Consider the following 14,006-nt stretch of genomic DNA (forward strand, 5'->3'; position numbering starts at 1 on the left):
ATATATAAATTGCATCATTTACATACCGTCGAACACTGCAGACTGACAGATTGTGGTTTCAGGACAGTTTACATTTGTTTTCATTCGATTGAACGTGTTTCGTGTTCAGTGCTGCACTTTTGATTATCTGTTGTTATCGGGATAAATCACGATTGACCCGATAGTGTTAAATCATGAATTTAGCTTTCAAACTAAACACTGGATATTCTATTCCCCTGGTTGGATGTAAGTTTTTCATTCAGGACTAATTGTATCTCATTACGAACATGATTCACTTATTCATACATGTTAATTTGTCATTTTTAACACAGCTCATTTTGTACATGTCATTCATTTTGCGTCAAAATCATTTCAATATATTCGGACGGTGCTAAAAATGCTTGTTTGTTCGTTTTCATAGTTGGTACCTATCAAATTCGGGGTAGCGAACTCATTTACGAAACTCTGGATTATGCCCTAAATGCCGGCTACCGACATATTGGTTAGTAAGAATCACTTGGAAGTGTAACCATTGAAATTGAAATTATAAATTTTCGACAGACACTGCCGTGGTCTATGGTAATGAACATCATATTGGAAACGCCCTGAAGAAGCTGCTTCCCAAGTACAATTTAAAACGTGAGGATATCTTCATCACTTCCAAGCTGAGTGAGTGTGAATCACATCCCGAATCATGAGGTTTGGCTAATTATTGTCTTATTGCTTCTATCCAGTATCCCAAGTAAACAAAGGTGAACGGTTTGTGGAAGAACTCGTATTGAAGTCATTATCCAATTTACAAACTGAATATATTGACCTCTACCTGATCCACTGGCCTGGTGTTAGCGGTAAGCGAGCGAGCAGTCGCGGAATTTTCAACCATTCAACCCAAATGCTGCGCTGAATTTGTCTTTCTATTCAACAAACATATTTATTTGTTTGCTTCGGAGTGACACTTCATTGTATTCTTCGCAGGCCTCCAAGTATCACATCCAGACAACATCAAGTATCGTAAGTGTACCTGGAATGTGTTAACGAAGCTGCACCGCGAGGGCAAATGTCGATCGATTGGCGTTTCCAATTACACGGTGAAGCACATTAGAGAGCTGCTGGCTGACTGTAATGGTGTGCGACCAGCTGTTAATCAGGTACTTGGATATATAGCATCATAAATTGGTTTGATATTTGCAGTGCACGTGACGACATTCAGCGCGTAGAGATTGAACTATACCAGCGCTTCTTGATCCCTTGTGAACACATAAGTATTTTCATTCCACGCAATTGATTCTTGATCAATTTACGTTTTGTAGAGATGTATTCACAGAGTTCAAGCAATTATTAGAACCTGTTTTCAGTCAGCTCATTTGCTCTTCCCTGCATTTGTTAATCTTCTTTTTTCGTTTTTCTGACTATTCACTTGACATGTGAATCAGGATACAATCAATGTTATTTTGTATTTTGTATTTGATGTTATTAATTCATTAGGAACTTAGGAGTTCCCGTGAAAGTGAACATTGGGTGGTGAAATAATACGATCATTTTAGGGTGAATTACACTGCGAACAAATAACCCAGAAAATCGTGGTGAATAGGATATTCTTGTTCACGTTCACGTTCATACGAAAAGTTCACCAGTAGGGGAACGGGGGGTAAGCCTGGCCCCATCAGGGAATGTATTGTTTTGTGAGATCGGAGGGCACATATTGTTATGTTTCCCTCACAGAATCATTGTTAAGTTTATTTTCCATGAGATATAATAAATATCAGTGCTTTTGAACGGCAATTTTGCAAGTAATAGTTTTCAAAGCTGACATAAAAACAGAGTTCACTAATCAGTGCGGGTGAAAACGGCACCCCATGGGGGTAACATCGGCACCCTCAATAAATATATTTGACGGCAGTTCAGCTGGTGTCAATAAATATATTTGACACCAGCTGAACTGCCGTTCTGCGCATGGTTGTCCCATGTTACTTTTTGACAATTTTCACTTTTTTTATAAAACGATGTTTTTGTGCCTAATGTTCAGGAAAAACACAAAAAAAGTTATTGTTGGTTCCCAGCATTTAAAAAAACAACATCAAGCTCAATTGTTCCATGTTGATATTCTAAGCATAACTGTCCCGCCATGTATTTTTTGTAGATCCATAATAAATAAATCGATTCAAGTACAAGAATTTAATGTCACGCTTTCAGCAGGGCTAATGCACTCATTTCAGGTTTGGAAGAGCGAGCTTATTCTCAAACAAATAAAAAAAAGTTTAACAGAACAAGTGTACACCTTGTTAGCGAATGTCTAATAACAATGTGATTTATATTCTGCAAAGGTGTTGCAGATCACTCCATTCTTCATAAAACGATGTTTTTATGCATAATATTTCGGAAAAATACCTAAAAACTTGTTGTTTTTCCCAGTATTTCTAAAACATCAAGTTCAATTGTCCCATGTTGATATTCTAGGCATAACTGTCCCACCATGAATTTTTGAATTTGTAATCAAGCTTAATTGATTCATGTGGGGGGAACTTTTCACATTTCATTAGACAATAGTTTACTGCTCATAAAAAACCCGGTGTATTGTTAAACTGAAATGCTTAAAGCTTCTGGTAGACAAATATGCTAGAAAACTTTGATTGCGTTTTTCTCAGTTGCTGATTTTGGAACATGGGACAACTATACGTAGAAGGACAGTGAACCAGTTTGAATGTGGCAACCGCCAAATGGGAGGTATTCTAATTCTAGATGTTGCTATCGAATATGGTTCGAATCGCTCAACTGATTCCGGAGATATGGTCGGTACAAGCTCCGGTGAACATGGAATATCGAAAAGAAAGGAATTTGATATTAGGCAAATCTATCATGCCGCACCTGAAATCACACCTCAATTCAATTACTAGCTCGATGGAATCGAGGTCCTGGTTTCGAGCTTACCACCTTTCACAAAACGTGATCCTGAAACGTATACCTGGGGACTCCAAAGTCTTGGAAGCACGTTGGACAGGAACTTCACCAACAATAGCCTCTTTTGCAAGTGAGGTTTCTCACTCTCGCAATTCGATTTCCTTGGGAGCTGAGAGGCATCTGAAATAGGAAAATATGTCCCAATAACCTTCAACTAACTGGAAATCATGCCGGGCTTACTCCATTCAAAGGGTGACGGTCTTACCCCAACAGCATACATTTTTTAAGAAGAATATTTCTAACAATTCATTGCTTTAACATAACTCAACTGGAATCCCCGTGATAGTTAACAATCCAGGGGACAAACTGTAGAACAACGAAAAAGGATTTGAAACCTCGCTCAAGAATAAAAGCTTAAATTCCGCTACCGAAAAATTACACCCGGTTGCACATCATCGGCACTCGCGTTTGTTTTGATTAATATTTTAACATTTGACGAATCGCGGTGGGTTGGATTTGATTTGAAACGTCTAAAATAATAAATACTAACATGTACAGTGTTAAAAAACTAGAAGTGGGTTATATCTGTGATATAACCGCAAGGTAGACGTAGGACTACCGCTGGCTCAGTAGTCATTTGTTTGAAATTGCATCTGAATCAATTCTCAATGATTGAATGAATGAATATTTCTAAGGATTGCTGAGTGGGTGTGAGTGGATGAGTATAAGTATGAAATTGTTATCAACTTGAAATTTAACTATTTCGAACTTGTTGGTGGTTCAGAAAAGAACCGTTGGGTTTGCGTAGTTTTGCAAAAGCAACTGATGAAGTTGAATACATAGGGCCTGATCACGAATATCACTGTCACAAACGTTTTCACGTCACTTACACTTCACTTAATCTATTTGTGTCTATCATCATTGTCACGTGTAAAAATAAACTTCGTGAAGCGAAAGGGTTCATTCCCGTTTATAAGAGACATGTCAGTTGCATAATTTCGGGGGTTTGAACGTTGTGTAGGTAAAATTAATAAGTGTATGAGATAATATTCCATTCAATTGAACGTATGTTTTAGATTGACAAGTTTGCGATATGATTCGGTATTTCAACGCCAACTATTCGGACTCATTCCATGAATCATTTGCTTGGTGCGTTAGTTTGCTGAATCAAACGCTGGTTCAAAGATGAGGAGGAATACTTGGTTGCTCTTGAATAATGTAGTTGTTGAACATATTTTTAGTTTTATTTCCTCTTTCTATAAATTACTCTAGAGATAAAGCATGACTATCATGAGTTTAATAATCGATATCTCGCATATTCTTGTACTCAGCTCTGTCTTACTCTTTGAAGAGTGAGAAGAATTTAGTATAGGTTAACGTTAGAATCATTTTTCAAGAACCGTTCCCACAACTTTGATGAATAATAATATCTTCTATATCTCAGAATAAACCCGATTTTATCCATCTCATGATCAGTATAATCTGAGCTACTTCCATATAGGATTCTGAAGTTTAATCCTCTTATCCTACCCATTCTCGTATAATTTGATATACGGGACATGAGGTTTGATATAATTATTTAAACAGAAACTGGTCAGTAACGTCGGTCAGAAGCATAATTTTCATATGGAACATCTGATGAGTTTCAGGGAATTTGCCAAAAGCATAAAATGATTCAGATCTTTAGATCGTTAGTTCTTTAGACGGATATCAAAATTATGGAAAAATAATTAGAGAATAATTTGAAAATTATTAATTTAAAAGCATTGCAATGATAGATTCTTTTTTTCTTATTTGAAACTTAAATATTCTTTCATTCAAAGTATGTCTTCAAAACAATATCGTTGAAAATATCTATTACGTAAAAACAAAAGATCAATGGCCTTATTCGATGTAACTATCGTCCTGATTCGGGTCTTGTCCACCAATTGCGAATATTTGAATTACAAAAACCAGCTCTGCAATGTTGGAAAAACATTACAGTTATTATTTTATATTCAAAATATCAACAAATCAATTCTAAACATAATCAATCATAATTATCGTTTTGGACCAGTGGCCTCCATTGCCATTTTATGGGGTTGCAACTCTCTGTTAGTCGACTCCTTAAAATAGAAACAAAAAATTTCTATTCATTTAAGGCAATCGAAATTAGACCTTTTGCCATGTTTCAATCGGTCTACGGGAGCTACATTTTTAGTCCTCAATTAAATCCCATAGCGCATTTATCGAATCCAAATAAACAAATTTACGTTCTCTGGATACGTCAGGATTTCGTTCTAAAAATGCCACCAAGCGGGTAAATTGCTGTTTGTTTATCTTTTCTTTCTCTAAAAGCAAGACAAGATTCAAAATGTTAGCAAAAAAGCTAAATAAATCCGACATTAAATTTACTCCATTCTGCGTGACTAGCTTTCACCATCTAAAACACAAGTGACAAATATACTTGTTTTTCCCCGTGACGTGACAGTATCGTGGTATTCAAAATAACACCGAGTTCATCAAAGTTGTCACGACGGATGAACTCTTCCGGATTCTACACACATGGTGACAGCCGTAATAACTTTGTATACAATTCACTTCCTTTTCACCGTGAAGTGATGTTCGTAATCAGGCCCATAATTCTCTTTTGATCTGGTGAGAATAATATACGAGAGTTTTCATGACCACTCTACGCGGAAGCGGAATAGAAACTGATGCTCTTGGATACGATTGCATCACTGAAACCAAATGCGCAAATCTTCCTTCGCTCGAACGAGTAAAAGAAATCACAGTCTGCATGTGTTCTAGAGATGGGCAAACCGTTCTTGAATTGATCAAAAGAACTAGTTCACCAAAAAGAGTGAACGAAGTGTCGTTCTTTTTTGCTGGGCAACATTTCATATGAACTGTATACCCAGTTCAGAACGTAAATAAACTAACGAATGGAAACAAACGATAGCCCCATGAAACAACAAAAATAATATGTCAGTATTGTCATTTTCATAAAAAAAAACGCAACATTTCAGGATACGATGGTTTTAAATTGGATTGTTTGATTACTTATCAAATAAAATTTTAATTTCATATTTTGGAGTTCAGGGTAAATATTTCAGTAAGTTGATATGCAAATCTACCTCACTTGGAAAATACAGTTGAAAGCGGAAAGATTTAAACAGTCTTGTTAAACAGTAAAATTCGCGTCGTTGATATTAAATATGTTTTATATTATATCATATTGTGCTCGATAATTTTGAGATGGACGTTCGCGGTTTGGGTACAGTTTTGTTATAGCATTTATTGCAATACATATAAGCAATGCAGCACAAAGCTAGTTCGTGCTGAAAATAATGAATGACGATACAAACAAAATCAAAATTTCAAAATCATAGTTGGATTTTCTATTGTGCTAAGTTATTTCTAACAAAATTCGGACGAATAATTATTAAAACGGCATTTTATGAATGAACAGTCTTTTTTATCTGTATTATAGTGACTTTCAATGCGTGAGAGGCATGGATGTTACCAATACGCCAGACCGCCTCCACATGAACAGTCCTACATAACATCCCTCATTTTTTATACTTGCTTTGACATATTCCTCTACTGTACGAAAGAGTGAGTGAACTGCTCAAAAGAACTAATTCACTTAAGTTAACGGTTAGTCACTGAACGGTTCATTAAAGTGAACCGTTTTGCCCACCTCTAATGTATTCGCTATGACGATTTCTCCATGTGCCTTGATTTTTCGTTCGTGTTCGGGAACACATTCCGATCACCACAAAAGCATTCAGAATTTTTAAGCTATTGAAACAATTTTTTGGATCGATAAGTGACAATCATATAACTCTTTGAAATTCAGCATCACTCTCTCGTTTTCGAAATTTTGAACAATCACCCCGGTACAGAAATGAAAGACGTAGTCCTACGTCAAAACATAGTTAATTACAGTTTTCTAGTAAAACTCAAGGGGTGCCGGTCTTAAATAAACATCGAGCTTCAATAAAGTAATTCGAACAAAATATACAGTTGTTCACGAATCAACCCGAAGTGACGAAGTTTTTTGACCCGTGCAGAGATCCCATTGAATGGAATTGTATCAATATGAAAATTTTCACTGAAAACTCGAAAGTTGCTTAACATATCTTTCTACAGTTCACGGCGAAATAATTTTCAGAATGCTTTGGGATATTCGAACGTGAACATGAACGGGGGAATATTTTGACGTCTATATTCATTCATCCATTTCTATCAATACGAATTGTGTTTAAAAATTTTTTTAACTGGAAAATGCTTTTTTTCCTATCGTTTCAAGATGTATCCCTCGCGTTTAATATATGGGCTGATGAATTATTAACAAAAAACAGGAAGTGGGTTATATCTATGGTATAACCGCAAGGGTGACGTAGGACTGTCGTTGATTTAGAGATCATTTGTTTGAAGTTGAATCTAAATCCATTCTGAATGAATGAATAAATGAATATTTGGGGGATTTCGAAAACGAGAGCGTTACGTTGGAGGCACAAGGTTTTATGCATCCAATAGAGGATACGAAAAACCTTGTTCTGAAGAATAATCTTCAGAAGCTAACCTGCTAACTGTACTTGATTGACAAATCACAAACCCAAATGTATTATATGGATATTTTATGGATAGAAAACATTAAAATAAACTCTTTCGCTTGAATGTAATTTTCAATTCCAAGGGGAACTGGCAGATTATTTTCCAGCAACGATTAGATATTTCCACATTTTCCTCGATACTGGAAGCCCACCAGTGGTTAATGCTAATTCGATAACCATCTGTTAATAGCACTTGCTTGGGACATATTTGGTCACAGTGTTACATGGATAGAAAACATTCAAATAAACTCTTTCACATGAATGTATTTTTAAATTCCCAGAGGAACTGGCAGATCATTTTCCAGCAATGATTAGGTCTTTCCGGAACTTTCTCGATGCTGAATGGCATCCAAACGGAAAGAATTCTGCGCGTGTATGTGTCGATCCTTCGCCGTCCACCTCCTTCAGCACGTTAGGCAACGATGTTGTCTTGTTGATGTCCTCACGAAAAATGAATGTGTCTCACCACCAGAATATCGCTTAAGTATGCTTTTTGTGTGTGATTGAATCGAGAGAAGGTGTGGTTTACGATGGCAATTTGGAAGGCAAACTAGAGGGGAATGAACTCTCAGAGCTTTCGGCGACTGAGCAATAATCGATTGCGGGCGCATACAATATTGGATACGGAAATATCCTACTGATGGGGAAGAATAATCTTCAGAAGCTATCCTGTTAATTGCGATTGATTGAAAAATCACAAAACCAAATGTATTTGGTCACAGTGTTACATGGATAGAAAACATTCAAATAAACTCTTTCACATGAATGTATTTTTAAATTCCCAGAGGAACTGGCAGATTATTTTCCAGAAATGATTAGATCTTTCCGGAACTTTCTCAATGCTGAATGGCATCCAAACGGAAAGAATTCCGCGCGTGTATGTGTGTGTAGCGATGTCTCCCCGGGGAACCGTTTGTGGCATCACTCTCCTCCTGATGGATTCCCTTCTGGCCTAGGGTGCACACCGGTGACACCGTTCATCCGCGCTTTCATGATAAACGAAGAGCTTCACCACAACAGCGACAACATGCTCCAATCGCTGTTCAATTAGAACTGAGTGGATTTCCGAGCGGCGCTCGCTTATACACGATTGGTGATTTCAATAGCCTGTTTTGAAAGCAATTTTAAGACTATTGAAACAAGTTTTTGGATCAAAAAGTAACAAGTATAGAACGCGTAGACATTTTATCTTTCGAATGAAGTATTTATCATACCATTTCGTTCAGTTGTTTAGGAGCTATTAACGCTCAAAATCTCGGTCTCCGGCGTAACGCTTTCGTTTTCGAAACATTGATTTTACACCCCGGTATAGAAATGAAAGACGTAGTCCTACGTCAAAAGTGTTTGTTCACGTTCAGGTTCACGGGAGCTCTAAACCTGCCTTTAGGTGTTTTATACGAAAACCAATGTAATTTTTATTAAGAGGGGGACCCCGGTCTGGAAGATCGGAAAAACGATTTTTTTTTTCGCATTTTTGGGAAGCTTATGCCCTCAGAAAGTGTGCTTCCGTGGCCGAGTGGTTAGCGTTCCACACTATCATTCTGGGGGTTCGTGTTCGATTCCCGTTCTGGCCGGGGGATTTTTCGTCAAAGAAAATTCATCCGGCTTGCACTGTGGTCACGCGTATTCTAGAGCTTGCTACTTCACCACTTAACCAAGTACTACTAATGAAAATGACGCGTTGAGAAGGCAAAAGTTCCACTGGAACGTTATCGCCATTCAAGAAGATGCCCTTAGAAATGTTGCCTTAAAATGATTTTTCGATATTCGATTTTGCTGGAAAGTTACAGCCGAAAGTAAGAAATCAATCTATATAGGGGTAGTGGAGGTAAAGTGGTCACCCACTTGTTTGGTAATGTGTTGACTGTACTATAGATACCGTGTTGGTACTCACTTTATCGAGACGACTGCGTTGGGTTCAATTGAAAGCGGATCCACGCGATCGCGTTGGATTCAATTGAAAGCGGATCGAGACGACCGCGCGAGGTTTAATTGGATGCGGATCGAGACGACCGCGCCGGTTTGGATTAAAAGCGGATCAAGATGACAGCGCTAGGTTCAATTAGAAGTGGATCGAGAATCACCAACACAATCGATTTCGGATTTTTGTGGCCGTTCTGTGAAACATGATGAACAGTATAATTTGTGAATTATTTGTGGGGGAATGATGTTTTTGGGAGCGTTGGGGATGTAATTTTGCTAATAGATACAGGGAAACTACTCGGATATTCGATAAGTTATTGGAATTGACAGCCCTTGGTTTAGTCCTACGTCTCTTCGGTTATGTTCCCGATATTAACCACTCGTCTTTTTTCCATGTTATAGCTACAGAATATATTTCAATGCATATAAACCATTCTCACTCAATCGACACTACCTAATTCCCTTTCCAGGTTGAGTGGCATCCCCGTTGCTTCCAGCTGGAGCTGCTCGAACTGTGCCGATCCGAGGGAATATTTCTGCAGGCGTACTCCTCTCTCGGTACGTCTAACTACACCGAACTGAGACAGGATCCAGTGGTGACCGACATTGCCGCTCGCCTCAACCGATCGCCAGCGCAGGTGCTGTTACGCTGGGGGCTACAGCGTAACGTTGGTGTTTTGCCAAAGGGCAGCTCGAAGGGGCATATTGACGAAAACATTGCGCTTGATTTTGTGATTCCCCCGGAAGATATGAAATCGTTGGACCATCTCAAGGAAACTAGTGGGGCGAAATTTGCCTGGAATCCCGATACCGTTGTTTAATGTGTTAACAATATACTGGTTTTGCAATCAGTCGGTGCCTTTAGACGTAGCAAGCTTACTAACGTACTTTATTTTAAGAAGGGGTGTTGTTACTATCGCAATAAATTCTATTCTATTCTATTCAGAGCTAATATGATGATGAATCAGGAACAAGCTAATAGAATTGCGGAGGCATGCCTTGAAAAATTCGAACGTTTACCCAAAACCGGGAAACCTAATTTGGAATTCGAATGGACGATTCTGTCGGCGATTGTTTTGGTGGATGGTGGTTCAGAGATAGAAATTGTTTCGATGGGAACTGGTACAAAGTGTCTGGGATCTGACGAATTGAGCGAAAAAGGTGATGTATTGAATGATAGCCATGCGGAAGTTATGGCAAGGAGAGGCTTTCTGCGTTATTTAATGCAGCAAATGAATAATAGTTTAATCAATCAAACGAGTGCTTTAATATATAACAACGCGACAAATAAGTTTGTTCTGAAAGAAGGGGTTAGTTTCCATTTTTTCACGACGCACAGTCCTTGCGGTGATGCGAGTATATATGAACAATCGGATTTGAAACAAGAACCCACGGCTAAAAGAATGAAATGTGAATCTAGTGAGGCAGGACAAATTTTGAACACTGCAGATGGTATGACCGGAGGAAAACTTTTGAGCTGTACAAGCAACGATTTAATGGCGCAGGATCTGGGTATGATTCGCACCAAGCCAGGAAAGGGAGTGCGCACCCTATCGGTATCATGTAGTGACAAAATGATACGTTGGAATATACTCGGTGTTCAAGGTTCTTTGTTGATGATGCTTTTGGAACAACCAATTTATTTAAGATCTATCGTTTTCTGTGACGGAACCGATTACAATAAAGAAGCAGTTGAGAGGGCATTGTGGAAGCGATGGAACACGGAGTTGATTCACAGTGTGTTGCTGAGTCCGTATAGCTTGAATCAGTCGGGTATTTTTCAAGCCACAAACGGACTTTTGTTTGATTACAGAAAAAATAGGAAAGTCAAATTTGAAGGCAAGTTTAAGCCGTACCCTGGAGGAATTGTATGGTGCAGTGGAGTCAACAAGTAAGTATCACCTATTTACTTAGATAAGAAATTTTCTGTATACAGGGTGGCAACTCGACCAGGAAAACATGAGATATTTTTCATCAGAATAAACCAGGAAATAACCAGGAGTTTTCATTCAGAACCAGGAAAATCAAAAGAATTAATACATTTAATTATTATTTAAATATTAAATGTTTTATTCAAATAGAATTATTGGGCCCTATTATAGAAATCGAGGCGATAAGAATTTTGCTCGTTAGCTCTGTTTTTCTATTATAGAAATCGAGCAATTCGATAGCACCGAGCGAGTGATAGCTATCGATGCAAGTGTCAGAACTTTTCGAGTTGTTTGGTTCACTTGTTGTATATCTTCAGAGAATTATTTTGTTTTGATATGCGTCCCTGATATTTTCCTTTGTGAAACATTTCAAACTCGTTTAAAAATATTTCTGCAACGCCACTGACAGTCGAGCAGAGTAACAAATCGAGCTGTTTTCCTCGATTTCTATAATTCCAGATTTTACTCGGTGTGATAGCGATAGTGATTGTATCGAATCCTCGATTCGATTTCTATAATAGGGCCCATTATTTACATTGACGAATTTCATGCCAACTTGTCTTAGGAGTTGGCAGCACCATATTCGATGTCAGTGAAACGTTGTGAGTGTAAAGACATGAGTCATTTAAGCAACTTTGCATACTTGAAATTTTAGAAAAAAATTTAACTACTTTTTGAAAAGGGTAAATTTATACAAATTAAAACTCATTTTTTCTCAAAAACGTATTTTTTAAATTCTCAATATAATTACCCCTTACAATTTCCAACAAGTCATCCATACATCGGAAAATAGGCACTTTTATAGGGAAAAAGTTTGTTTAATAACAACCTTTTCATGTTTTTTTTGAAAAAATTACAACCAATCCTAATTTAGTTAAAAGTCAAGATAACGATATAGTGTATTCGACAAAGTTTTAGATCTTATTAAAATACTAGCTGACCCGGCAAACGTTGTTCCGCCATCAAAAGTATTTCTAGTGAATATGTTGGTTGTTGAATAAAAATAACTAATGTATTGTAAGTACATATGTTTAAATATTTCAACGATCTACACAAACGTGAAATTTTTGTGACTCTTGTGTTCGACATACCGAAGAATGAAGTGAAAGTCAATATAAAGGGCCTGGCTAGGTAATTTTTTTGAACTTCTATGTGGTTCACCATAGGGTCTATGGTGAAAAATGTACTTTCCAATTTATTGCACGCCGTTCTCAAACGCTTCGAGACAAAAATTTGGAAAAAACAAATCTAAAAGTGCAACTTACTATGGTTGATTGAGAAACATCGCGGATAATCGGGACTCTACTGTATTCGTGAATGGTTCTCCGCCATTATCAATATTTCTTCGCCGATAAATTGAACATTCACCTACGCTCGCGATCGTGTCGTTAGTGAACTCTTTAAGGCAACGCTTCATACATTTTCCGTCTGCCATGCAAGGCGATAAAAGTTTTAGATCACCGCCGGGCCATGAAACATGTTTGTGGTAACAATATCGAACAGTAACCCATATTCTGTCATTGGCGACCCGAAAGCGATTTAGAAGACATAGTCCTGACCGTAACTTTTAACTATTTTTCTACAAATCCTCTTGTATTCCCGCCAAAACCTTATCCATAATGGAAAATCATTATCAGAGACAATTTTCGTTCAATATTTGTCCCCAGATTGTCGAATACATCCAACAAGGTGTGAGACCGAACACGTATAATGTTGTAATGAAGCTGATTAAAAACATCCTTTCCTCGTTTGAACACACGTACTGACAAAGCATGCATGCAATGCATGGTCTGGCAATGGCAAAAGCTGTGTCAGCGTTGCTCATGATAGCATCTTGAAAAGTGAGTGTATTTTTCGTCACGCCACTTCTGTTGATTGTCTAGAATCGCAATCGTTAGTTCTCTACCTCTCTGATGTACATTACATATGCACACGTGTTCTCCAGCCGGTTTTTTATATTGATGACAATAGCGTGAGTGTCACCTAGCAACCCGAATGATATGAAGAATTTCAATAATTGATTATGCTTATTCATAAAAGTCAAAGGAGGGTTGTGTCCGAGACACGACCGCTTAGTTGACGTAGGATTCCGTTAGGCTATCTGTTGATTTTGGATATGTTTGAAGAATTATATCGTTAAACTCTTTGATAATGATTTGGTTTTAATGTCTTTGTTAGAGAACACATTTCGGTAGTAACAAAAGTTCCCCTACTTTTATGTATTTGCAATGCCGTTTTCCCCCAGGCAGCTTAGTTTTGATATCTCTGTTAGGGAACATATTTCGGTGGGAACAAAAGCTCCCCCCACTTTCATGTATTTGTAATGCCGATTTCCCTCAGACAGCTTGGTTTTGATGTCTCTGTTATGGAATACATTTCGATAGGAACAAAAGCTCCCCCTACTGCCATGTATTTGCAATGCCGATTTCCCCCAGGCAGCTTGGTTTTGATGTCTATGTTAGGGACCCGCCGCATGTGTCATCAATTTCGACCAATCAGAAGTGGGTATTTCCGTTAGGATAGGGGTTGAGATTTTTCAATTGTTCGATAGTTAGTTTCATGACATATATTATTTTCTTCGATATAAAAAATTGTTATGAAGTGCCGAAATCGATTGACGCAAAAATTTCATCAATCCATCATGAAATGGCTGAGCAATAAGCGTTTGAAATTG

The 14,006-nt window shown here is 37.8% G+C and overlaps 2 protein-coding genes across 2 annotated transcripts in view; both read left to right on the top strand.

Moving 5' to 3' along the window:
- LOC129776458 (uncharacterized) lies at positions 1 to 10,342 on the top strand. The gene is made up of 6 exons (XM_055782115.1): positions 1 to 225; positions 401 to 481; positions 541 to 648; positions 714 to 827; positions 955 to 1,127; positions 9,872 to 10,342. Exons 1-6 carry the CDS (start codon positions 174 to 176, stop codon positions 10,220 to 10,222), a joined length of 879 nt encoding a protein of 292 aa, XP_055638090.1. The 5' UTR covers positions 1 to 173; the 3' UTR covers positions 10,223 to 10,342.
- LOC129776457 (tRNA-specific adenosine deaminase 1) overlaps positions 10,219 to 14,006 on the top strand; it is a 22,166-nt gene continuing 18,378 nt past the window's right edge. The window contains exon 1 of the mRNA XM_055782114.1: positions 10,219 to 11,292. Coding sequence (XP_055638089.1) covers positions 10,355 to 11,292 — 938 coding nt within the window. The 5' untranslated portion in view covers positions 10,219 to 10,354. The remainder of the gene's footprint in view (positions 11,293 to 14,006) is intronic.

Source organism: Toxorhynchites rutilus, chromosome 3 (genome assembly GCF_029784135.1).
Source record: "Toxorhynchites rutilus septentrionalis strain SRP chromosome 3, ASM2978413v1, whole genome shotgun sequence".
Lineage (NCBI taxonomy): Eukaryota > Metazoa > Arthropoda > Insecta > Diptera > Culicidae > Toxorhynchites > Toxorhynchites rutilus.